Source organism: Coregonus clupeaformis, chromosome 9, assembly GCF_020615455.1.
Source record: "Coregonus clupeaformis isolate EN_2021a chromosome 9, ASM2061545v1, whole genome shotgun sequence".
In the NCBI taxonomy this organism is placed as follows: domain Eukaryota; kingdom Metazoa; phylum Chordata; class Actinopteri; order Salmoniformes; family Salmonidae; genus Coregonus; species Coregonus clupeaformis.
In genome coordinates this window covers 10,297,569-10,325,069 of record NC_059200.1, presented here as the reverse complement: position 1 = coordinate 10,325,069, position 27,501 = coordinate 10,297,569, and the positions used below count along the sequence as shown (strand labels likewise).

General features: G+C 40.2%; 1 protein-coding gene across 1 annotated transcript; it reads left to right on the top strand.

Annotated features, from left to right (window-relative positions):
- The first annotated feature begins 1,276 nt into the window (after positions 1–1,276).
- On the top strand, positions 1,277–26,289 carry LOC121573721 (rho GTPase-activating protein 20). Its single transcript, XM_041885912.1, has 15 exons — positions 1,277–1,524; positions 6,734–6,816; positions 8,575–8,739; positions 8,990–9,139; positions 9,271–9,312; positions 11,295–11,379; positions 11,566–11,640; positions 12,223–12,289; positions 13,521–13,706; positions 18,910–19,079; positions 19,278–19,439; positions 19,629–19,738; positions 21,186–21,375; positions 22,732–22,846; positions 22,943–26,289. Exons 1-15 carry the CDS (start codon positions 1,450–1,452, stop codon positions 24,058–24,060), a joined length of 2,793 nt encoding a protein of 930 aa, XP_041741846.1. The 5' UTR covers positions 1,277–1,449; the 3' UTR covers positions 24,061–26,289.
- Positions 26,290–27,501: the final 1,212 nt, after the last annotated feature.

The window sequence follows — 27,501 nt, the reverse complement described above, 5'->3', positions numbered from 1 at the left end:
GTGGCCGATTCCATCATCAACAAGTCCATTGGAAGAGGACACTACAGGGAGATGAAGTGTAGTGGACTACATTCCAGTGTCTGCAATGAAATATAGACATATGTGATGTGTAATACATAATTGTGTCATATTCTTAGGTATTGATTTTAGTAGAATGATGTTTGATGTTATTGAATGCAGATGAGGATCTTAGATGCTTTTGTTTATTTCGATGGGGTTAGGGACAGAAGGTCTAGGAAGGGAGAGATTCATTGTACGATTCGATGGGTGGACCAGCCGTACAATGGATATTTAGGGATAGGATTTTGTTTACATGTGTATTTAATTACATCATACTTTCAAATGTATTTACATGGTTAATGAGGTTATCTGGAGTACCGACGGTGGTTGCCTGGGGCAGAGGGACCGTGAGAGAATTTTACTGTCTTGATTGATATGGACGGATGGCTGCTGGACAGTTTTTTCGCTCGCACACTCCATAGAGATTTATTCATAATTCATAGTAATGTGTTCATACTTCATAAACAGTTGTTCATAGGTCATAGTAATGTATTCACACTTCATAAACAGGTATTTTATAAGAAAGGTATTTACACTCTAGAGGAGAATGGTTTGGTTTAAGGTTAAAGATATTCAATAAGATAAGTTGTTACTAGTCATAATCCTATTCTGTTTGGTTTCGAGACGTTTGGGTTGTCTCGAAAGGGGGGAATATGGTATCTGAAGATTATGCCTTTGTTAAATGTTTTTCATGAAGAAATAGAATGTTGGTTATGTTAGTATCACAAGACAATGGTTAGTATAATGTAACATATAATAGACAGGAAGTGTATTGTAAACTGGCCAGAAGAGGGAGCCATCTTGTTGCATTGGTTATAAATAGGGGTGAACGAAGAAGATAGGACAGAGCAGAAATTAGAATGGGAGGACACTGCTCTCCGGACCACGCGTGTCTGTTACTCATGCTGAAGCTTGTGGTCTGAATAAACCTTATGATCAATGTTCAGTATGAGCAGACTCCTTTTGTTCATCAGCCATGACGACCACCATTCATCATATACTACAGTGCCCCCTGGGTGAAGGCTGGGTAATGAACTGTAACCTGAGAAGGTCCTCTTGACCGACTGTCTGCCCCATCCTCAGTGTGCTGCATGCACACTGGCTACAGTGTGAGGAGACTAGGTTGGGATATCCTTATTTAGTCAGTGAGGAGGAAAGTGGGAGGCCCAGCCCAGAAAGCAGTGGGGTTTGGGAAAAGGGTGCCACTGTACAGGGCTGTCAGCACAAACCAATTATTTTGTCAAGCAAAGTGTGACTCTAATTGCTTGCTACCTCTCTGCCAGACTTTTACAAGTTTTTAAAATGTTCCTATGTAGTGAACGGCAGCATCGAAGTGCACTAGGACATTACAGTATGTGACTTCGTTTGTGACCTTCTGGGCTTAAAAAGATGACCCCTCAACAAAGCATTGGCCCCCACTGCAAAGTAAACTGCAATGAGTCAAGTATTCAAGAGAAGGAGAAGGTAAGTACTAATCATACTTTATTGTCTTTAATGTTCTACAGTAGGTACTGTGCGATCTCAATTCACTGTGTGTGTGTGTGTGTGTGTGTGTGTGTGTGTGTGTGTGTGTGTGTGTGTGTGTGTGTGTGTGTGTGTGTGTGAGAGAGTGAGAGAGAGAGAGAGAGAGAGAGAGAGAGAGAGAGAGAGAGAGAGAGAGAGAGAGGATACACCTATAGTACATCTACAAAGAGTAGATTAATGTTTAGAATGTAGAATAATATTTTGTATTCATCTCTGTAAATCAGGCTGAAAGCTGTATCAAGGTTTTACATAGCATGTCCTACAACTTAGATGTATGTCGACAATGGCAGTCTCCTCTCCTCTGTATTATCCTCTCACTTACCTATCATGTTAATGGAACTTGTGTGTGGTCTCTTTACATCACTGGGCTTGAGGATCCAAGGTTGAAATTGAATTCACCATCCTACACTATATATGGTTGGAGAAGACAGCTACACAATGATACCCAACTAATTATTTTATATAACAATAATCAGTGTGCACATCTACTGCATACAAGATGGATTGTATAATGTAAGCATACTGTGTCCATAATAAGTATACAGGTTGTAGGTTGGGAGCTTTTGTGAAAGAGCACAGTTAGAAAGATATGGCATATAGAAGCAAACCGGATGGACATCACAAAAATGATCGGAGAGGTTGAGAGTAGAAGAAGTTCAGGAGAAAAAACTAACAAAATATAATTATTGTAAAATTGACTGTGTCCATAAAATGTATATAGTAAGTATAAGCTGGAAGTAGAGGCCTAAGCATTGTTGTTCACTAGTTTACTCCAATTAGGGAAAGGGTGGTGGGGTTGGAAAGTAATAAAGGGGAATATATATTTTTTAAAGGATATGTATGTGTATGTATGTATTTTTTTTTTTTTTTCACCTTTATTTAACCAGGTAAGCCAGTTGAGAACAGGTTCTCATTTACAACTGCGACCTGGCCAAGATAAAGCAAAGTAGTGCAATAAAAACAACACAGAGTTACATATGGGGTAAAAAAAACATAAAGTCAGAAATACAACAGAAAATATATATACAGTGTGTGCAAATGTAGCAAGTTATGGAGGTAAGGCAATAAATAGGCTATAGTGCAGAATAATTACAATAGTATTAACACTGGAATGCTAGATGTGCAAGAGATTATGTGCAAATAGAGATACTGGGGTGCAAAAGAGCAAAATAAATAACAATATAGGGATGAGGTAGTTGGGTGGGCTAATTTCAGATGGGCTGTGTACAGGTGCAGTGATCGGTAAGGTGCTCTGACAACTGATGCTTAAAGTTATTGAGGGAGATAAGAGTCTCCAGCTTCAGAGATTTTTGCAATTCGTTCCAGTCATTGACAGCAGAGAACTGGAAGGAATGGCGGCCAAAGGAGGTGTTGGCTTTGGGAATGACCAGTGAGATATACCTGCTGGAGCGCAGACTACGGGTGGGTGCTGCTATGGTGACCAATGAGCTAAGATAAGGCGGGGATTTGTATATGTGTATGTATATGTGTATGTGTGTATGTATGTATATATATATATGTATATGTATTTAGTCAGCCACCAATTAGTCAGCCACCACCCGCAGACTACGGGTGGGTGCTGCTATGGTGACCAATGAGCTAAGATAAGGCGGGGATTTGTATATGTGTATGTATATGTGTATGTGTGTATGTATGTATATATATATATGTATATGTATTTAGTCAGCCACCAATTGTGCAAGTTCTCCCACTTAAAAAGATGAGAGAGGCCTGTAATTTTCATCATAGGTACACGTCAACTATGACAGAAAAATTGAGAATTTTTTTTCCAGAATATCACATTGTAGGATTTTTTATGAATTTATTTGCAAATTATGGTGGAAAATAAGTATTTGGTCACCTACAAACAAGCAAGATATCTGGCTCTCACAGACCTGTAACTTGTTCTTTAAGAGGCTCCTCTGTCCTCCACTCGTTACCTGTATTAATGGCACCTGTTTGAACTTGTTATCAGTATAAAAGACACCTGTCCACAACCTCAAACAGTCACACTCCAAACTCCACTATGGCCAAGACCAAAGAGCTGTCAAAGGACACCAGAAATAAAATTGTAGACCTGCACCAGGCTGGGAAGACTGAATCTGCAATAGGTAAGCAGCTTGGTTTGAAGAAATCAACTGTGGGAGCAATTATTAGGAAATGGAAGACATACAAGATCACTGATAATCTCCCTCGATCTGGGGCTCCACGCAAGATCTCACCCCGTGGGGTCAAAATGATCACAAGAACGGTTAGCAAAAATCCCAGAACCACACGGGGGGACCTAGTGAATGACCTGCAGAGAGCTGGGACCAAAGTAACAAAGCCTACCATCAGTAACACACTACGCCGCCAGGGACTCAAATCCTGCAGTGCCAGATGTGTCCCCCTGCTTAAGCCAGTACATGTCCAGGCCCGTCTGAAGTTTGCTAGAGTGCATTTGGATGATCCAGAAGAGGATTGGGAGAATGTCATATGGTCAGATTAAACCAAAATATAACTTTTTGGTAAAAACTCAACTCGTCATGTTTGGAGGACAAAGAATGCTGAGTTGCATCCAACGAACACCATACCTACTGTGAAGCATGGGGGTGGAAACATCATGCTTTGGGGCTGTTTTTCTGCAAAGGGACCAGGACGACTGATCCGTGTAAAGGAAAGAATGAATGGGGCCATGTATCATGAGATTTTGAGTGAAAACCTCCTTCCATCAGCAAGGGCATTGAAGATGAAACGTGGCTGGGTCTTTCAGCATGACAATGATCCCAAACACACCGCCCGGGCAACGAAGGAGTGGCTTCGTAAGAAGCATTTCAAGGTCCTGGAGTGGCCTAGCCAGTCTCCAGATCTCAACCCCATAGAAAATCTTTGGAGGGAGTTGAAAGTCCGTGTTGCCCAGCGACAGCCCCAAAACATCACTGCTCTAGAGGAGATCTGCATGGAGGAATGGGCCAAAATACCAGCAACAGTGTGTGAAAACCTTGTGAAGACTTACAGAAAACGTTTGACCTGTGTCATTGCCAACAAAGGGTATATAACAAAGTATTGAGAAACTTTTGTTATTGAACAAATACTTATTTTCCACCATAATTTGCAAATAAATTCATTAAAAATCCTACAATGTGATTTTCTGGATTTTTTTTTCTTCTCATTTTGTCTGTCATAGTTGACGTGTACCTATGATGAAAATTACAGGCCTCTCTCATCTTTTTAAGTGGGAGAACTTGCACAATTGGTGGCTGACTAAATACTTTTTTCCCCCACTGTATGCCTATTATATATATATAAAACATGGAGGATTGGAAGTGATGCAGACAATTACATTGATGGAAGTTACAATCTATATGCAATATTAAGCTGATCTACCCCGTAATAAAAATAATAATAATAATAATAAATAAATAAATACATTTAAAAAATAAATAAAATAAAAATCAGTGTGCACATTTACTGCATACAAGCTGGATTGTAGAGTAGGAAAGCTAAGTTCCACATAGTAATAATGCAGATGGACATTAACAGTCCTTGACAGAGGCAATATTGGCTTTCATTTAAGAAAATCAAGACAAAATGGAGGTGGATGAATCAAATGTAAATGATGTCATATATAGAGAGATTTGCAATACCATAGAAAATACTTGCACAGCACACAATACATAACAAGTGTATCAATATTTCTATTTTTGTGTCCATCCAAATGGACCAAAAAATTGGACCACACAGATTAAATGTTGAGGAGTTGAGCATTCTATTTTAAACCCCCCGGCAGCATTGTGTAGCTCTATCACCATGGGCTAATAATACTGACGGGATGGTGAGGCCTTCCTACACTCCACAGCTGCCTAGCAGAGGCAGGAAACAGATGCACCTATCCCACATGCTGCTTTCCATCAGCTATGGAAAAAACATGTTAGTTATTTATTTATGCAGTGCTACAATTATATTGTATTGTACTTTATGAGATGCAGTAGCCTACAATTTGATATATATTTTTTTTTATTGTCACATACTGTACACCGGATAGGCGCAGTGAAATGTGTTGTTTTATGGATGATAAATGACTAACCATTAGGGCTGTGACGATACCAGTATCGCAATATTTTTTCCATGGCAAAAATGTAAACACGAAGCAGACCAAACTCTTTGGTCCTTTAAAAACCTGCTATATGTAAAATATTGTGTGCTATAGCTTGGGAAATAAATACATGTGACTTTGGATGACAACATAGGGATGTTTGTTTCCAAAATTAGGGTTGTTTTCCTAAATAAGTTAAATCCGCTTAGTGTTTTGTTTCCTTGCCACGATACTAACGAATATCGCAAAACTGATATCGTCCCGGCCCTACTAACCATGTACAGAGTAGGCCTACAGATATCAATTCCTGGTATTACCAATTTTACATGGGCTCTACCCAGTGGGCAAAATTGTCAGTGACTGCCTGCTGACTTTCTTTACTTCTCTGTCACTGACTGCAAACTTATTTTCCTGCTGCGTTAATGTGTTCTAAATTACAGTGCATGGTCAAAACAAGGCTCTCCTCAGCAAAATTACATGAAGGTCACTGCAAACCAAGTCATTAGGAAAGACAATCCAATCACTTTGAAGGTTGGTCATGTGTAATGAAATAATAACAGTAATTAATAACAATGAAAACATGATCTCCTCTCAATAATTATTTTCCACAAGTCTTTGTGCGCTTTAATTAAGCATAATTAAACTGGTAAAGTTAGCAGTTGGTGGCAGTGTAACAAATGCAGTCTGTAGGACTGCGTTCTGTGGGCACACAGCACCTACAACATCAGCTAACTAACACTCTACTTTTCGTATTAGCACTGACTTTGCTGACAGCTACTTTATTGAGGGAAAATGTACTTACTATGACTGAGATATGTGGTTGTCTCACCTAGCCATCATAAGATGAATGCACTAACTGTAAGTTGCTCTGGATAAGAGCGTCCGCTAAATAACTGAAATGTAAAATGTAAATTTAAACAGTCTATCCTGTTCAATACACTACTTTCAAGGTAGGGAATCATCTAATGTTGTTAATATGGGTGAACTACCCCTTTACCAAGCCACTTTTGGCTCCAGGAATGAATGATTTGTTTATCTCATCCTTGATCGGAAAATTGATGTTTTTTCTCATAGAAAATGAGGACAACGCTTCAGCGAAGACACTCTGGCCAATCAGCCATCACAAAGGCCTTCAGCAAACCAAAGGGCCACAGCAGGTCAGCCATATAAACAGTACTGCCACTTGCAGTGCCCAACCATCTGTCTGTCTGTCTGTCTGTCTGTCTGTCTGTCTACACACTTGTCTCCAGGCTTGTTTCCCCTTTTTACTCATGCTATTTGTATTAACAGCTCCATTTGTCTCATGTCAGTGACTGCTTCTGTTTACTCACTGCTCAGCCATAATAACAGTCTCATCTGACAGGAAAATCTACGTTTTTCCAGCCATTGTTATTGTTCAGTAATACAATATTTGTACTGCTGTCAGCTTTGCACAGGCCCTGCCGCTGCATTTGCCATAAAAGCAAACTCGAAGCAGACTGGTAGACTTATGTTGTGATGAGTTATTGAACGACATCCTGTCATACTGGTTAAGGTATGTTTTGTTAGTTGTCACGATCGTCGACAGATGAAGCAGACCAAGGCGCAGCGTGATAAGCGTACATTCTTTATTCAGTACACACACGAACCAAAACAACAAACGAACGATACGTGAAGTCCTAGGTTACAACACAAACCTTTCGGAACAAGATCCCACAATAAACTAGTGAAAACAGACTGCCTAAGTATGGTCCCCAATCAGAGACAACGAGCTACAGCTGCCTCTGATTGGGAACCACCCTGGCCAACATAGATCTAAACGATCTAGAACGAAAACATAGAAAATGTAACAGAAATTCCACACCCTGGCTCAACATTTAAGAGTCCCCCGAGCCAGGGCGTGACATTAGAATTCAGCAGAAGAATGCAAATGCCCCATCCGACCTATGGATAGGCTTGTGTGGTTTTCTATACTCTCAGTTTCATCAATCTAGTTTCTCCAAAGACGTTTGTACTGCCCTTGAGCTGTGGAGTGGCTAACATTTTGTTTTCATGTTTGATCCTCCTCTCTTCTCCAAGCCCTGCTCTAGCTCACTGTCTCAGTGACGCATAACGCACACAGCACTCCACAGTCCCAAGGTCTGTAGCGCTGCCATCTGCAAATAATTCCTGCCTTTATTTGGCCTCAGAGCTGCTCTATCATGGTAACGGCAGATAAACAGTGAGGGGTAACACAAACAACCCCTTTGAAATATGGCACGTGGGGCTCTTGCCATCTTGGATTAGCTCCTATAAAAATGGAAGAGAATTTAGTCTCTATCTACCTTTTGGTTGGCTTGGTTTACAAAAGATGGCTATCAATCCACACTTCATTCTGTAGATGTCTGGATTCCCTCTCTGTGCCCTTTTTTGTCTCACAGTCATGTACAAATAACTTTTTCAAGGCAGACAATCAGTACTGTAGTACATGCTTTTGTATTTGCAGCAACAATCATAGTGATTTCAACATTGATACTAAATAAATAATTGTCATTTGACATGTTTGTGTGCTACTGGGAGCTACGTTGTAGTTCCATTTCCCTTAGGCAAGTATTTGAGTCGTCAGATCAGACACACTCATATTTGTTGAACATTGAATTATTTAAATACAATTAAACTTAAATAAACATCACTTATATACAACCGGTGCCCAGAAGCCATGCATTCCCATGAGTATCAGACATCTAAATAGTTAAATTATTCAAATATGTAACCCCTACAAAGTATGTAACCCCTGTGTGTTTTTTCTGTGATGTGATACATGTATTGCAAATGCCTGTTTGATGGGAGACTCAAGGCAAAGTCACCCAAGGGGATTCAATTAAATTAAAAGTACAATTAACTGAATCATTGCCAGAGACATGATATCGCCTTTACAGAGTGGTTTTTGTCTTTAGGGATGGCGTCCCAGTCCCATCACCAAGAGCACAGCTGATCCAGAGCCTAACGTCCCAGAGTGCAGAGTTTGTGATGGAGGAGCGCATGCAGCTCAGCACTGGACCGCAGACCCAAGAGAGACACTTGTTCCTTTTCAGTGACACACTCATCATCACTAAATCAAAGTTAGTCCTCAGCATCTAAAAAGAATGTCCACTTACTGAACAAGATGAATGGGAATAGATGAGAACTAACAATGGCATATTAGAAGTGAGCATTTTGTTATTTATGTCAATTGTGCAGATTTTGATAATCTTAGGACGAGAGTGACACTTTAATTAAAAAATATATATAATGTAATTGATGATTGCAATTAACGTTGTATTTGTACTGATAGATAGCTGATAGTGGTGTATCTACCCTGTTGTCTTGCAGGTCTTCCTCAAGCCTCAAACTGAAGGAGAGCGTGAGGCTGTGTGAGATGTGGTTGGCTTCTTGCATGGAAGAGGTTGCAGAGAGAAAACTGAGCTCAAAGAACTCTTTTGTCATTGGCTGGCCTACCACCAATTACGTGGTGACTCTCAGGTAGGCTACTCCAATCTGGTCATTTTTGGTAAGAACATGGCATTTCATCAAAATCACATTTTCAATTGCCAGAATAATAGATTAACATTAAACTTGGGGGGGGAAAATATGACATTTGTCTTCCCTATCAGTTCATCTGAGGCGAAGGAGAAATGGCTTTCAGCTTTACAATGGTAAGGAAATACTTACAAAACCCAAGTGTACAATATAGAAAATGACTTCTGAAATTAAATGTCGACACTCTTAGAAAAAAAGGTGCTATCTAGAACCTAAAAGGGTTATTTGGCTGTCCCCATAGGAGAACCCTTTGGAGAACCCTTTTTGGTTCCAGGTAAAACCCTTTTGGGTTCTATGTAGAACCCTTTTCACAGAGGTTCTACATGGAACCAAAAATGGTTCTACCTGGAACTAAAAAGGGTTATCTTGTGGGGACAGCCGAAGAACCCTGTTGGAACAATTCTTTCTAAGAGTGTAGGACTATGTATATATCTGATGCAGGCACATTCCAGACATATATAGCACTAATAAACAGTGGGGGAAAAAAGTATTTAGTCAGCCACTAATTGTGCAAGTTCTCCCACTTAAAAAGATGAGAGAGGCCTGTAATTTTCATCATAGGTACACGTCAACTATGACAGACAAAATGAGAAGAAAAAAAATCCAGAAAATCACATTGTAGGATTTTTAATGAATTTATTTGCAAATTATGGTGGAAAATAAGTATTTGGTCAATAACAAACGTTTCTCAATACTTCGTTATATACCCTTTGTTGGCAATGACACAGGTCAAACGTTTTCTGTAAGTCTTCACAAGGTTTTCACACACTGTTGCTGGTATTTTGGCCCATTCCTCCATGCAGATCTCCTCTAGAGCAGTGATGTTTTGGGGCTGTCGCTGGGCAACACAGACTTTCAACTCCCTCCAAAGATTTTCTATGGGGTTGAGATCTGGAGACTGGCTAGGCCACTCCAGGACCTTGAAATGCTTCTTACGAAGCCACTCCTTCGTTGCCCGGGCGGTGTGTTTGGGATCATTGTCATGCTGAAAGACCCAGCCACGTTTCATCTTCAATGCCCTTGCTGATGGAAGGAGGTTTTCACTCAAAATCTCACGATACATGGCCCCATTCATTCTTTCCTTTACACGGATCAGTCGTCCTGGTCCCTTTGCAGAAAAAACAGCCCCAAAGCATGATGTTTCCACCCCCATGCTTCACAGTAGGTATGGTGTTCTTTGGATGCAACTCAGCATTCTTTGTCCTCCAAACACGACGAGTTGAGTTTTTACCAAAAAGTTATATTTTGGTTTCATCTGACCATATGACATTCTCCCAATCCTCTTCTGGATCATCCAAATGCACTCTAGCAAACTTCAGACGGGCCTGGACATGTACTGGCTTAAGCAGGGGGACACGTCTGGCACTGCAGGATTTGAGTCCCTGACGGCGTAGTGTGTTACTGATGGTAGGCTTTGTTACTTTGGTCCCAGCTCTCTGCAGGTCATTCACTAGGTCCCCCTGTGTGGTTCTGGGATTTTTGCTCACCGTTCTTGTGATCATTTTGACCCCACGGGGTGAGATCTTGCGTGGAGCCCCAGATCGAGGGAGATTATCAGTGGTCTTGTATGTCTTCCATTTCCTAATAATTGCTCCCACAGTTGATTTCTTCAAACCAAGCTGCTTACCTATTGCAGATTCAGTCTTCCCAGCCTGGTGCAGGTCTACAATTTTGTTTCTGGTGTCCTTTGACAGCTCTTTGGTCTTGGCCATAGTGGAGTTTGGAGTGTGACTGTTTGAGGTTGTGGACAGGTGTCTTTTATACTGATAACAAGTTCAAACATGTGCCATTAATACAGGTAACGAGTGGAGGACAGAGGAGCCTCTTAAAGAAGAAGTTACAGGTCTGTGAGAGCCAGATATCTTGCTTGTTTGTAGGTGACCAAATACTTATTTTCCACCATAATATGCAAATAAATTCATTAAAAATCCTACAATGTGATTTTCTGGATTTTTTTCTCTCTCAATTTGTCTGTCATAGTTGACGTGTACCTATGATGAAAATTACAGGCCTCTCTCATCTTTTTAAGTGGGAGAACTTGCACAATTGGTGGCTGACTAAATACTTTTTCCCCCCACTGTATTCCTATTTGCCACAGGCACATCACCAAATCCAAGAAAGTGGAATATCCCAGCATTCTAACCATGAAGGTTGTTTTCATGAATATTGGAAATAGTGCAATGGTAAGGGAATTCACTCATCTACAACTACTACTGCTTCTCCAATGCTTATTGATAATTTCCCCCAAAAGTTAAAGTTCTAAATTAATTACATTGAATGAATGTATGACTTTTCCTAGTTAACATGACATTTATTAAAGTAACCTCAGACAATCTTTGTGTACGCATTTGTGTTTTGTTTTAATGTAGACAACTGTGAATGTGAACAATAAAGACGACATTGACAAAGTCATCAGGATCCTCACCCAACAGTTAAGACTCACTGTGAGTTGTAGCCACTAGTTACTGTAGTCATTATGTCTTAGCTCTATTATTAGATGTAATCCATATTTTTTCTGTATGGATTTTCTGTTTGTATTATGTATGAAAAAAATAAATTACTATCATTATAGAATAATATATTATTTCTTTTTTAAAGTTGAAGATAATCATGCAAGACCTAGACCAGGTTTCTCCAACCCTGTTCCTGGAGAATCAGGTGCGCTAGATTAGGGTTGGAGCAAAAACCTACAGGACAGTAGCTCTCCAGGAACAGGGTTGGAGAGCCCTGACCTAGACTCAAGCTCTCCAAGCTCTGCAATGTTACACATGTTGCAACATGTTTAAGTAAATCATTTGTTTAGTTTTTTAAGGTTTACTCTTTAGAATTTAGATAATTCTCCGCTACCACTAGCCTAAAGTTTTACTCCTAGATCATTAGAGTAGGCCAGAAGAGTATCACAAGAGGAACAAGGATAATTGACAACGTTTTGTGCATTTCCTGTCTCTGACCATGCCTGGGCGTGTAGATATCTCTGATTTTCCTTTCTTCCTCCTAAACATAATTGTATTTTTCTACTCCCACAGGGCAGACCCACTGACTACCGCCTCTGGGTTGTCTCAGGGAGAGAGGAAGCCCCATACCCTCTTATCGGTGAGGAAATGCGTCAGTACTATCACTGTGCACTGAAACACGCCTCCAAACACAGTCAGGATGGAGGCACACTTGGCTTGGCTTGGGTTTTAGACCATAGTGTTTCTGTGTAGTCAAGGGATTACCCAAACCAAACCAATATTTCATTTGGGTAGGTTTTTGGTCAGTACTCATCCTAGGTGTGTTCACATGGAGGGTTTGTGACTTGAAACTGTAATCTGGCGACATGGCTACAGGAGCCTCTACACAAAGCCAAGGCATATTAAGCGTCTAGGGGATCGGAGGAGGGATTCATGGGGGCCTTTGTGTGTCTGGAATAAATGTCTCATACAACTGCATGCTATTCTGTCTAAAGGGCACATACCTCATTGTCTCAAGTCAATACTGGTAGAAAATAATATAATTTAGTGCTCATTTGAATCAGCAGCAACAAAATGTACCCTGGGAAATGTAGGTGATCTCAGTTTGAAAGAAAATCGGTTAGGATTGGTAAGACTGCAACCATTTTTATCTAACATTTGTTTTGTCTTTAAGCCCATGTAATTATAAGGGGCGTGTGATTCATCATGTATCTAGCATAATTTAATTGCTCCTTTTCGATTTTGCCTTTTGACCACTTCCCACTCCTTTCGATTTTGTTGGTTTATTTGAATAGATCGTAAGCTAATGACAGATTACCAGGCCGGATTCAATCCTACTGTGACAGTGGTATATACATGTACCAGGAGCAACAGCACTAACCACTTGACCATCCAGACCACATACATTTTACATTTACATTTTAGTCATTTAGCAGACGCTCTTATCCAGAGCGACTTACAGTTAGTGAATACATATATATATATTTTTGTAATTTTTTGTTTTTTTCAAACTGGTCCCCCGTGGGAATCGAACCCACAACTCTGGCGTTGCAAACGCCATGCTCTATCAACTGAGCTACATCCCTGCCGGCCATTCCCTCCCCTACCTGGACAACGCTGGGCCAATTGTGCGCCGCCCATGAGTCTCCCGGTCGCGGCCGGCTGCGACAGAGCCTGGATTCGAACCAGGATCTCTAGTGGCACAGCTAGCACTGCGATGCAGTGCCTTAGACCACTGCGCCACTCAGGAGACTATGATTAACATCATCAGTCATGATTAAACAGAAATGGTAGCAGCAGTGAGTGAATGCATTCTCCAATTCTACACAAAAACCTGATCTGATCAGATCTACATGTGTCATGTCTGACAGGTCATGAGCATCCCTTCAGTATTATCCTAAACTCCTTGAGGGAAACGGACCGCAAAGCCTTGGCAGTCACCAACAACATCCTGACTGTAGATGGGAGCCTCTACCTTGATCACCTTCTCAAAGACGCTTCCGGCCCTTGCTTCATCCTCAGGCTAAAGGCTGAAGGGGGAGGACATGGCCGAGCAGGTGAATCCTTCATTAACTTTCACTAAGAGAGAGAGAGAGAGAGAGAGAGAGAGAGAGAGAGAGAGAGAGAGAGAGAGAGAGAGAGAGAGAGAGAGAGAGAGAGAGAGAGAGAGAGAGAGAGAGAGAGAGAGAGAGAGAGAGAGAGAGAGAGAGAGAGAGAGAGAGAGAGAGAGAGAGAGAGAGAGAGAGAGATGCTGGCATGTATTGATTTTTACCAAGTTCCACTGATATACACAACAGGGATAGAAAATAAAATTTTCTTTAGTGCATTTTGTTAAACGTTTTCTACTTTCTACACATCAATTATCTAGCCCTCTTTACGGAAGTGGTTTATTTAGAATGGAGATAGTAAATAACTTCCTATCGCGGTAGCACATGTAGTTCTACGGACGTTATCGGAATCCGCTTCCTGTAATTCGAATAATTACAGTGTTTTAAATGTGCCATTGCTTGTTGGAGGTATAGCATACTGTCTCTCTGTCTTAACATAACATTCTGGAAAAAAGTAATACAAATGATTTTATAATTAAGCTTTTTGCTGCTCTTTATAATTAATAATGTATTCTCAAATGCCAAATAAATTATTCTGCCAGGTCATTTCTATGCACCGATGTGAAAAGTGTATCTGAAAAAACATGTATGGTGATTTCTCTGCATTGTGCCTTTTAATGGTGTTTTCAGCGGCTGTCCTGTAATGCCAAAGTTTTCTACCAAACAATTTATGGCAAGACCCAAGTATTTTACTTTTTCCACCAGCCATCAGTGCTCACATCCATGTCTTCTCATGTATGCCTTTGTAGCTGTATTGTCCCTGTCTGTGTCTGCATACTTAGAAAACAAGGTTAATCAATGGTTCTTTGGTAAGGGTGATGGTTCTATGTGCAACCATAATGACTCTTTCCTCTTTAAGTTATAATACAAATGTAGGGATGGCGGCTCATTCGAATATTTTTGGGTGTGGTTATGCCATTACAGTTTTTTTTTTATCACTTCAGTATGTGGTACATTTTCACAACTCTAAGCACAAAAATCTGAACAGATCATCAAAATGGCTCATGTTTCAAAACCCTTAGCATGGTCCTGTGTAGCTCAGTTGGTAGAGCATGGCGTTTGCAACGCCAGGGTTGTGGGTTTGATTCCCATTGGGGGCCAGTATGAAAATGTATGCACTCACTAACTGTAAGTTGCTCTGGATGTGAGCGTCTGCTAAATGACTGAAATGTAACATTTTCTCTTTCAATCTAAGTCTCTTTTCAAAATGCAATACTCACTTTACTTTTGATATGATTTTCTTGTCATTTGTTAACAATACAATTAACTATCACTTAATCAAACTGCTCAAAACTGATAACTACTGAACCAAAACTATGTAGTACCTAGTTAATGTATATACAATTTTTTTTCAATCATTTTGGTGCAATTTTCACAAGTACGTGGTACACTTTCAGAACTCTATGCACAAAAATCCAAACAGATCATCTAAGTATCCGCTTATAAAAATGTCTAAGTATTCACTTTACTTTTGACACGATTTTCTTGTAATTTGTTAACAATACTGCTCAAAACGGATAACTACTTAACCAAAATTATGTAGTGCCTAGTTAACGCATATACTTTAACACTATACATTTCTATATTTTTTACTCATAAATGTATCAATTTGACATTCATTTATGTTGGAAGGTAAAACCAGATCATATATGGTAAAACCAGATCATATAATGCATCATCATTCTTCATCAGCCGGTGTGCTTCAATAGGACAAAGTGGAAAGAGTTACTCTATGTGCTACTATTTGAAATACCTGGGTTGTATATAACAATATATTCCACTCATTATCTGAATTTCATTGATACACTGTAAGCTGATGAATTTCAAGCAGAGAGACACTGTTTCAGTTGACAAGTCATGTAAAAAAAGAAGGTGATGTTGTACATGTTGCATGGGGCAGAAATGGCATACAACACTGTGGTACGTTTTTACAGTAGTCAACTACTTTACAATACCCTTATTCTTGAACTGGATAAGGATAATAAAACTGGATAATGAAACTGTAAGACTGACATACAGTATTTCTCAACATGCTTGCCTTTGGATACAAATATTGCATGTGAAGTTATAGTCAAATACTGGATGGAAAATTATATTTACCATCTACTATTCTTTCTATTCAGCACTTCAAAAATAACAGTTACTGTATTTTTTGCTATTGGATTAAATGATGGGCCTATTTTATTTTACCTTTATTTAACTAGGCAAGTCAGTTAAGAACAAATTCTTATTTACAATGACGGCCTACACCGGCCAAACCTGGACAACTGTGCACCACCCTATGGGACTCCCAATCACGGCCGGTTGTGATACAGCCTGGAATTGAACCAGGGGGTCTGTAGTGACTCCTCAAGCACTGAGATACAGTGCCTTAGACCACTGCGCCACTCGGGAGCCTATCATTACATGATGTATTGGTGACTAAACAAAATGTAACTCTCACGGCGCCTCCCGGCACTTCTCTTTTCCCACTAGCACTGACTTTGCTGATAAATACTTTGTTGGGGGAAAATGTACATTATACTATTGTGATGTGTTGTTGTCTCACCTACAGTTGAAGTCAGAAGTTTACAGTCAGTTAGGTTGGAGTCATTAAAACTCGTTTTTCAACCACTACACACATTTCTTTTTAACAAACTATAGTTTTGGCAAGTCGGTTAGGACATCTACTTTGTGCATGACACAAGTAATTTTTCCAACAATTGTTTACAGACAGATTATTTCACTTATAATTCACTGTATCACAATTCCAGTGGGTCAGAAGTTTACATACACTAAGTTGACTGTGCCTTTAAACAGCTTGGAAAATTCCAGAAAATGATGTCATGGCTTTAGAAGCTTCTGATATGCTAATTGACATAATTTGAGTCAATTGGAGGTGTACCTGTGGATGAATTTCAAGGCCTACCTTCAAACTCAGTGCCTCTTTGCTTGACATCATGGGAAAATCAAAAGAAATCAGCCAAGACCTCAGAAAAATAATTGTCAACCTCTACAAGTCTGGTTCATCCTTGGGAGCAATTTCCAAATGCCTGAAGGTTCCACGTTCATCTGTACAAACAATAATAAGTATAAACACCATGGGTCCACACAGCCGTCATACCGCTCAGTAAGGAGACGCGTTCTGTCTCCTAGAGATTAACGTTCTTTGGTGCGAAAAGTGCAAATCAATCCCAGAACAACAGCAAAGGACCTTGTGAAGATGCTGGAGGAAACAGGTACAAAAGTATCTATATCCACAGTTAAACAAGTCCTATATCGACATAACCTGAAAGGCCACTCAGCAAGGAAGAAGCCACTGCTCCAAAACCGCCATAGAAAAGCCAGACTACGGTTTACAACTGCACATGGGGACAAAGATCATACTTTTTGGAGAAATGTCCTCTGGGCTGATGAAACAAAAATAGAACTGTTTGGCCATAATGACCATCGTTATGTTTGGAGGAAAAAGGGGTCAGCTTGCAAGCCGAAGAACACCATCCCAACTGTGAAGCACAGGGGTGGCAGCATCATGCTGTGGGGGTGCTTTGCTGCAGGAGGGACTGGTGCACTTCACAAAATAGATGGCATCATGAGGAAGGAAAATGATGTGGATATATTGAAGCAACATCTCAAGACATCAGTCAGGAAGTTAAAGCTTGGTCACAAATGGGTCTTCCAAATGGACAATGACCCCAAGCATACTTCCAAAGTTGTGGCAAAATGGCTTAAGGACAACAAAGTCAAGGTATTGGAGTGGCCATCACAAAGCCCTGACCTCAATCCTATAGAACATTTGTGGGCAGAACTGAAAAAGTGTGTGCGAGCAAGGAGGCCTACAAACCTGACTCAGTTACACCAGCTCTGTCAGGAGGAATGGGCCAAAATTCACCCAACTTTGTGGAAGGCTACCCGAAACGTTTCACCCAGGTTAAATAATTTAAAGGCAATGCTTCCAAATACTAATTGAGTGTATGTAAACTTCTGACCCACTGGGAATGTGATGAAAGAAATAAAAGCTGAAATAAATCATTCTCTCTACTATTATTCTGACATTTCACATTCTTAAAATAAAGTGGCGATCCTAACTGACCTAAGACAGGGAATTTTTACTAGGATTAAATGTCAGGAATTGTGAAAAACTGAGTTTAAATGTATTTGGCTAAGGTGTATGTAAACTTCCGACTTCAACTGTAGCTATCTTAAGATGAATGCACTAATTGTAAGTCGGTGTGGATAAGAGTGTCTGCTAAATGGCAAAAAAATAATATTCTCATGGTATTTCACAGAAAACGTTTATTTTGCAGGGGTGAAAGATGTGTGAAACCCCAATAATTGCACAATCAAAGGTTCTAAACATAAGATAGGGAGCATTACAAGGGTTATCAGTTTAGAGTTTTGTACTTAGAGTTTTGAAAATATACCACTTACATCTGAAGAATGTGCCAAAGGGATTAACAAAAACGTTGAATATGGCCAGCAACAGTGTCTTCCTACAATTCTACACATTTTGCCATGGGGTAAAGAGAAAAATTTGGTAAGGCCTTGTGTCAATTAAGAACTGTTGTCTAAATTAGTGGTTCTCAAACCTCTCCTCGGCGACCCCCAGTCATTCCTTGTATTTGATATATTCCAGAGCTAGTATACCTGATTCAACTTGTCAAATAACACAATAATAACATCTATGGAACTTAATTCAACACAAAACAATATAATATGGCTAAATAAAGAATAAAGAACCCTTTGCGGTTCTTCAAAAGTTTTTGTTGTAGAACCTTTGAGATTGAGAATAGTTCTTTATAGAACCTTAATGAGAAAGGGTTCTTACAGCACCATAAAAGTTCTATAAAAACCATTAAATAAAGGTTATATGTAGTACCAGAAAAGGGTTGTAATGACAGTGGTCCTTTGCAGTTCTTTATTGAACATTTTTAAAAAGGGTTCTATAGAGCACCCAAACCATTTTCTTAAGTGTAGGTTATTTTCTGGGAATAGCATTTATTTGTTACTCAAGATACTGTTTTAATCATTTTTTCTGCAATGTGGGTTTAGCTGAAAGCAGGTTTGTATTAATATGGATCAAACAGGCTTTATGTCTGTTCATTATTTAGACAACCACATATCTGTCACTCAAAGAGTTTCTAAAGAATGTGCTGTTCATAATTTCCATCAGATTCAACTCAGAAACATATCAAGAGAAAGAGGTCTCTGATAGACTGGGCCCTAAGAAGACATGGCAGCCAAGCAGGTGGATATCCTGAATCCCCCACCACTCCTCACAAGCTCTTTGGTCTTTCATTGTCCTCCATCTGTCGTCATGGAAACCTACCCAGACCCATCATGGTGAGTTGTCATCCGCTCATTTATGAAAAAATATAAAGTATTACAGAACTCTCTACTGTTGGGAAAGCTGCGAAGATAATAACAATCATGATGGGCAAATTAGGATAATATCAGTCATGGTGGGCAAATTATTCACAGCTTGTAGTTGCGGCTACAAACTACATATTATGTCTGATCCGTTATCTATTGTCCATACAGGACTTGCTGAATCTGTTGTATCACGAGGGCCCCACCACTACAGGGATCTTCCGGCGCTCGGCCAATGCTAAGACTTGCCGGGAGCTGAAGGAGAGACTGAACTCCGACAACAGCGTTCAGCTGGAGGGGGAATCTGTGTTTGTTGCTGCATCAGTCATCACTGTAAGTGCTTTCTGAAGTCACACTTGTGTTTTAGATTACTTACTAGCCTGCATAGGATTTAAAACATAGATATTATGGCCAGCAGTAACAGTAGCATGTTAAAATGGAGGACGAAAAGTTAAAAGTCACTATTTTCATTCTGTACTGTATAGATTTTGATTGCTAAGACTACTATATTTGAATGAACAGGACTTTCTGCGCAACCTCCCTGGCAGTGTGCTCAGTACTGTTTTGTATGAGAAGTGGATGGATGTCATGGCGGCTGATGATATTGAGGACAAGATTGAGTTGATAAAAAGGTGAGACACAAATACATTATGTTTTTTTTGATGAGTGGCTAAAATAAATTAGGTCTCATCAGTTCCTTGATAAGCATAAGACAAGTGTGTTAGAGCAGGGATTAAACAAAAGCCTGCACCCTCTAGCTCTCCAGAAGGGTTGGCCACCTCTTATATAATGACTCCAACACCATCATTAAGTTTGCCGACGACACAACAGTGGTAGGCCTGATCACCAACAACGATGAGACAGCCTATAGGGAGGAGGTCAGAGACCTGGCCGTGTGGTGCCAAGATAACAAACTCTCCCTCAACGTGATCAAGACAAAGGAGAGGGCGCAGTGATCAAGACCTCCCGAGTGGCGCAGTGGTCTAAGGCACTGCATGGCTGTGCCACTAGAGATCCTGGTTCGAATCCAGGCTCTGCTGTAGCCGGCCGCAACCGGAAGACCATTGGGGTGGCGTACAATTGGCCCAGCGTCGTCCAAGGTAGGGGAGGGAATGGCCGGCAGGGAGGTAGCTCAGTTGGTAGAGCATGGTGTTTGCAACGCCAGGGTTGTGGGTTCGATTCCCACGGGGGGCCAGTATGAAAAAATAATAATAATAATAATAATAACTAACTGTAAGTCGCTCTGGATAAGCGTGTCTGCTAAATGACGTAAATGTAAATGAGATGATTGTGGACAACAGGAAAAAAAAGAGGACTTAGCAAGCCCCCATTCTCATCGACGGGGCTGTAGTGGAACAGGTTGAGAGCTTCAAGTTCCTTGGTGTCCACATCACAAACAAACTATCATGGTCCAAACACACCAAGACAGTCGTGAAGAGGGCACGACAAAGCCTATTCCCCCTCAGGAGACTGAAAAGATTTGGCATGGGTCCTCAGATCCTCAAAAAGTTATACAGCTGCACCATTGAGAGCATCATTGCCTGGTATGGCAACTGCTCGGCCTCCAACCGCAAGGCACTACAGAGGGTAGCGTGTACGGCCCAGTACATCACTGGGGCCAAGCTTCCTGCCATCCAGGACCTCTATACTGGGTCAGAGGAAGGCCCTAAACATTTTCAAAAACTCCAACCACCCTAGTCATAGACTGTTCTCTCTGCTACTGCACTCCCTCTTCATTTGTTAAATGTGCTCTGTGTGGTTTTTCAAGGATATTGAGATAAAAAAGAGAGATGTTGAATGACTTTGAAAACAGGACATGAAGTGCTGAGAATGCTATTGGAACTGAAAGACAAGCATGGCAGTTCGGTGCGTTATTCTAGATGCACAAAACTATTGAATTCATTTTATTGAGGGCATTTAACCTCTATTAAAGACTATTGTTTGATATGTCCTTTTATTTAGCTTTTCTGCCAGCCACAGGTTTCAAGGTTTGAATCATTGTGTGCATCAGCCACTCTACATTACTAGCCTCAATTAGCCGTTGGGGTATTAATGGTATTTCATTTTCTGTACCCTCAGACTATTGAGCCAGCTTCCAGAGGATAATGTTACCTTGCTCCACTACCTGTTCGCCCTTCTCTACCACATCCAGAAGCGCTCGCAGGAGAACCAGATGAACGCTTTCAACCTGGCCCTCTGTATCGCTCCCAACATGCTGTGGCTGCCTGTTCCCACTGGGCCGGAGGAGGAGAGTCAGTCCACTAAAAAGGTAAATTTACTGAGGGATCCCCTGCCCAACAACAATAGTACCCAATGCATATTTTAGAAGTACCATAAAACATATTCAATAATTCATGGATTAATTTTTTTTCTCTGTATTTTGTACACAGAGAAATAAATTAATTATTGAAGATGATTTATGGTACTTATAAAATATCCATAGAGTACTATTGTGTGCTGACCATGTCTTTCACTATGGACTATAAGGATCCAGCACCCGACTACTATACAATGTATGGTCAAAGATCATACCCCCAAGACATGCTAACCTCTCATCATCACCAATAACAGGGGAGGTAAGCATGTCTTGGTGGTATGATCTTTGACACTCTGTAACTTTCTCATTCTTCATTATTCATGATTAATTCAGGATTATCTGTAATCATGGTAGCATCCAAATTAATGTAGAAGTGTTTAGAAACATATTCTGTTCTTATTTACAATAAAAGTGATTCCAAAATTACACAATGCATTTTTTACCATTAATTTCTATTGGGCACAAAATAATCTGAAACACAACCAAATGCATCCAACAAGTTTGTAGAGTCACAAGCTTGATGTACTCATTGCGTGCTAGGAATATGGGACCAAATACTACACTTTTGAATACTTTATTCATAAGAATCTTTACCGGTGTCAATAAAGTTGACCTCTACCTTTTTGAGAAAAACTATTATTACTTCTTAAACAAAATCTTTCTCTGAGCAATTGTATTAGTATAAAATAATATAATTTCCCCTTTTATTGCATACAGTAGATCAGTATTTAAATTATTTATTTTACACAGTCAGTTTTGCTCATTTTTATCAAGGGTGTCAATAATTTGGGACCCCACTGTATATGCTGAAATTGTCAGTTCATATTTGGTACTGCTTTTGGAATAGGCATTTTCTATCTCTTCAGCAGCTTACTGCTAAAATAATCATTTTAAAGAGCAACATAATGTCAAGGCTAAGAAATGAATTACGTTTAATTTGCAGAGGATCAAAAACAGTCTAGCTGGTACATTGTTGTCTGCGACACAATTTGGCCTACACAATTATTATGCCAATTAAACGTCAGCACATTGATCTAGTGTTTGACCTTTGTGTTGCTGTGAAACATCACCAAGATAAAAACAGTTCTCAAGAGTTCTAAACACATCAAAGTTAACTTATAAGATATAAGTTGTCTGTTTCTGTGTAAATTGGAATAATACATTGAATTGAAAGTACTTTTCATGTGTACTGACTAGTGTTTTAGCTAGCAAGAAAATATCATTATCATCCATGAGTAGATAATGTACGTGTGCTACCTATTTGTTAAAGGTTTCTGCCTCAATTAGTTTTTCATGTCTCCCATGCAGGTTGCAGCTCTTGTTCAACTCCTCATTGAAAACACCCCAGCCATTTTTGGTGAAGATGTTGAGTGCATTTTCACTGAGCCAAAGAATGAACAAGGAACTGTAGAGGATGTCATGGGTGAGATCTATGTTAGATAAGTGTTTCTACACTATTTTAGCATTTTCATGGTAACCATGTGCTCTCAATTTGATATTTTTGTGTTTTTTCTTTTAGTGGAGTCTTACCAGCAGGTCTACTCGTCTGATCATTGGGACTGTGAGAAGCAAGAAGGACTTCACTCTCCTAACAGGGAACCCTTTTTCCTGCCACTGGGGAAACTGGTCTTGAAAGAAGAGAAAGAGATTTTGGGGCTTCTGAATGAGGTTGACTCCTTGAAAAAGCAACATGTGAACGAGGACAGCGCTTATAGCTGTGGGAATCTAGACTTAATGTCTTCCCTCTCCAGTGGGTCTATCTGCTCCTTGATGGGGACCCAGAGTCTTCGCTCAGCCCGCTGCTCCTCGGAGCCCATTGTGTGTCTAGGCTCCCCCCGGTTGGGGCCCCACAGCCAGCTCTACACTCCTGTCGCCCGCCAGTCCAGCTGCGATGCAGCAGTGATGTGTGGCCGTGCAGACCACTCCCAACACACACACAAATCCCACACTAAGGGGCTACTAAAGGGGGACAGTAGCCCCAGGGTAGGTGGCAGCAAGTCTAGGTATGCCTTCTGGAGGTCCCCTCAGGTAGCCTCTAGGTTCTGGCACCCTGCCCAGAGGCTGGCCGTGTCCAACAGGTCCAGTTTCTCCAGCCTGTCCTCCACAGCCACCTCCCCATCTAGCTCCTCTCTGAGCTCTATAGACAGCGCCTTCTCCTTCTGCTCCGACTGTGTGTCCTCTCCCAACGAGTCCAACTCCCTCCCCTTCCTTTTCGGCATGTCGGCACGTTTACGCCCTCTCACTCCAGACACCCCGAAGAAATTCCCAAAAGACTGGAGCATGACATTCCCAGCGGCAGTGGCTCAGGCACCCGAGGTTTTGGACTGGTATAATGAGTATGATGAGAGAGAGGAAGACAAGGAGCATTACCGTTCTATTAGGATTCAGAATAGAGAAGACCACCAGATGCTCACTCAAAGCCTCTGTAGTTTAAAAGGTGAGAATAGTCAAAGCCCTGTCCCTCAACCAGATGACAGTGAGAAGATTCTCTCTGATTGGAGAGGGGAGCAGGTGCACCAGAAGGATAAAGTGTTCGAGACGTCAGAGTCAAAGGGGCAGACCAAAGAAACATCCATTGCACACATACAGCTGAGAAAAAGAAAAAAAACAGGCTGTCAAGAAAGAAGTACATTTTAAACCTCCTCTAACAGAATGCTGGTTAAAAAACAGTCTGATCAATCTGTGGAAGAGTGTGGAGTCTATCTGGTGTCTGACACAGGGAGAGAACATCAGGAAAATGCAGAACTGCTGGCCCAAAGTATGCAGCTCCACATACCGCAGACAGTGTTCTATGGTCAAAACACTCCACTGGTCCTGCATTCTGTGTCAACCAGACAATCTGCCAATAACGAGAAAGGAGCAAAGGCCAAAATAGATATTCACCGTGGTGAAGTGGTCCCTGAACAGTTGGGCGTTGGGTGCACCCCTCTCTCCCACACATCATCTAAAACTCATGGCAAAACTGCAAGCACAGTCAGCCACAAGACTGCAAGAACAATCAGCCACAAAACTGCAAGTGCAATCAGCCACACTATTAGAATAAAACTGCCAGCAACTGTCAGAAATACTGTGAGAGAATACTTCAACTCAAGTGACAGCAAGAATGGCCACTCAGATGCAAAAGCGATCGAAAAAGAGCTCCTCATAAGTAAACTCCAGTGGCAAAGTAAAATGTCGGAACCAACAGAAAATGCCACAAAGCTATTACATGGTGAGGACTCAGTTGTCTGATTGTTAATGCTCATCATTTGGTGTTTTATAATGGGTTATCAGAATGTAGATAATCCTGGATTATTTCATCCTCCTCTTTGTATGTATTTATTGCTAAATTATGAATTAAGTCAATGAAGGATCCCACTTGGCACAGACGTCAGTTCAACGTCTAATTTTGATTTACATTAGGTTGAGTTGTCATCTAAGATGAATTCAACATGAAAACAACAAACCATTTCAACATGTCATTGGATTTAGGTAAAAAATTGGGTGAAAAAATTACAAGATTCCCTTAAATTGATGACTTTTTGCAAATCAAATCAGTTTTCCACATGGATTCAACATCATCACATTTAATTTTTTGGTTGAAATGACGCGGAAACAACATTGATTCAACCGGTTTTTGCCTAGTTGGATGGTGCAGATTGAATGCAGGCATTGGGATTATTGATGAATGCAGATGAATGTATGAAGGATGTTTAATGAAAGGTAAGCAAGGCAGTAAGACTGTCACATGGTCAAGACTGAAGGGGTTGGTACTTGCAGTTCATCTTGTCAAACGAGTCAACTTGATGAGCAATTTCAACAGTCTCTGCAATGTCCTGTGTGTAGTTACTCAGTGGAAATGAGTGTTATTTACTCAAACCACTCAGACAGAGCACTTCTTCCAACTGAGTGGGGATGCTTAATGCTTCTGTATAGAAAATGATTGAGGCTATGAATAAGGACCAGACATCTTGACATCAATGTGATGTGTGTGTTTACTGGAGGGGCAGTGATAATCTGTCGGTGAAAAAGTAAAAACGCCAAAATGTGAGGCAAATTAGGTATAAGATGCACAATTTGTATATGGGCAAACACATACACATTTATTAAAGTTTTCATGGGCTTACCTGGATTCTGTTTTGCACACAAAAAACATACAGAATAATTGTAACAATATAAATACCTGAGATGGAATAGTATCCAAACTGAGTTCCAAATACTGTAAAGTGATTGCATGGTGTGCAACACATATTCCTGCTGTATAGTTCACATCTGGTTAATAAGTAATCGCCTACTTCTAATTTTTATCGCTAAAGAAAAATTACCAATGTAAATCACATTGCATATAGTGAGTAAAAAAAAAATATATGTTTTTGCACAGTTCAGTGCTATTTCGCATTTGCCAAAATGGAGCCTCATGTATAGATCTCATTTAGATGCATTGATATAACGGTCTTAAATATATAATAACACATACTGTACCACTTTTACCACATCATTGTTTGTGTTTAGGCATATTTTATCCTAGAACAATAACTTTTAACAAGAATCAAATGTGGCGTTAACCTTCATATCAATGTGTGTACGAGTTTATGTTGATGGCACCACTTATAATAAATGATGTTGGCCCTGAACATCTCTGAATATGTTTTCCCATGCCTTCTCAGTCCCAGCATTCTAGGCATAATATTAAAAAAAGACATGGTTAATTAGCAACTTATTGTTTTGCACAAAGATTAAGTGGTTTTAATAAGTGGGTCAAACTTTTCAACAAAATTAATTGTAGGGAATTTTATGTGGTTTATGGTACCTCCTTCTGTATAATGAATGTCTAGCTAACAGCAATTTGCAGAGCTCTACTGAATAAAGCTGGTCCATATTTCTAAAGGTTTCCTTTTATTTATTAATTGAGTGTATTTATTGAGTTTATTTGAGCAGGGACAATGTACATCAAATATATTAGTCTCAGTACACTTGAGAAAATATGTGTTGTATCAGATTTAGCTAGCAGCTAATTTCCGTCTGCAGTCCCCGGGCAGGTTAACATAAAAACAAGAAAACATTATGAAGCCAGCAGGCTAGGTGACTTGTCACAGAGCTACAAACAATGTTTGTAACACTTAATAACTTACTATTTCTAATTACAGAAATTACTTCTTAATGCATGCCACTTTAGGCAATGGCCCCCTGCTGGCAGTATATATTTTTTAATGCTATGTACCGCTAACATGTAATTGCTACAACTGATTCTACAACAGAAGCTACTTCAAGCTAGTTGATTGGTAGGGCAAAGGGTAGATGTCAGAGTGGTCCTGAGTGATATGTTCCTGGGGATGTTTGATGTTGATGATGATTAGACTTGGTACAGTAGGTGTGAGGGGTAGCAGGTTGCATGAAGGATCACTGGCTGCCTTTAGATCCCACAGGGTCCCTCACCCCTTGGGGCACTTGGACAGTCATACCATCCATCCACTTCTGCACTGTTACCTGGCAACCAAGACGGGACCTGTCAATCAGAAGCAGATAGTTTCAGAACATTTACATAAACAACTTCAGATTTGTTTTACTGAATTACTGAATTTACTGCACCCTGTTGCTTCTGCGTCAGTTCAGCAGTCAGGCCCTGGCTGGAGTAAATCAAGAAAATGTGTGTGTGCCTGTTTTGTTTGAGCCTTGATCGTGTATGTAAATCATAACATTTCCACAAACTAATGAAAGCTCTACATAACACATGTACACTGTCAGAGCACTAAAAATGTTTTACTCACGTCTTGGTAAGCCTGTAAACTAGATCTAGCATATCCATCTCCTCATCCACCGTTTGTTCCATTTTCTCATAAAATGTCTTGTCAAAAATGAGATGACAGGTGGATGTCCCCTCACATGCACCTGAAGAACATCAGAAGACACAATAAAAGCCTTAAAGACACATGGATAGTAGATTGTTTTTATACATTAAAGGCAACATACAGTGATACATATTCTCCTCGTCTATTTTTGCTGTTTATATACCAAAACCACTTATGTCCAAGTTTTTGTTTACGACAATGTCCAACAGGGTCTCTCCTTCAATGGTTTTGATGCCATCTTGGTTAACAA

What these genes read in the sequence shown, in the direction of transcription:
- LOC121573721 (XM_041885912.1), top strand. Translation starts at nt 1,450, where the DNA reads ATGACCCCTCAACAAAGCATTGGCCCCCACTGCAAAGTAAACTGCAAT. An exon ending in AAACCAAAGGGCCACAGCAG is followed by an intron (nt 6,817 to 8,574) that starts GTCAGCCATATA and finishes TTTTGTCTTTAG; the next exon opens with GGATGGCGTCCCAGTCCCAT. An exon ending in GGGAGGACATGGCCGAGCAG is followed by an intron (nt 13,707 to 18,909) that starts GTGAATCCTTCA and finishes AATTTCCATCAG; the next exon opens with ATTCAACTCAGAAACATATC.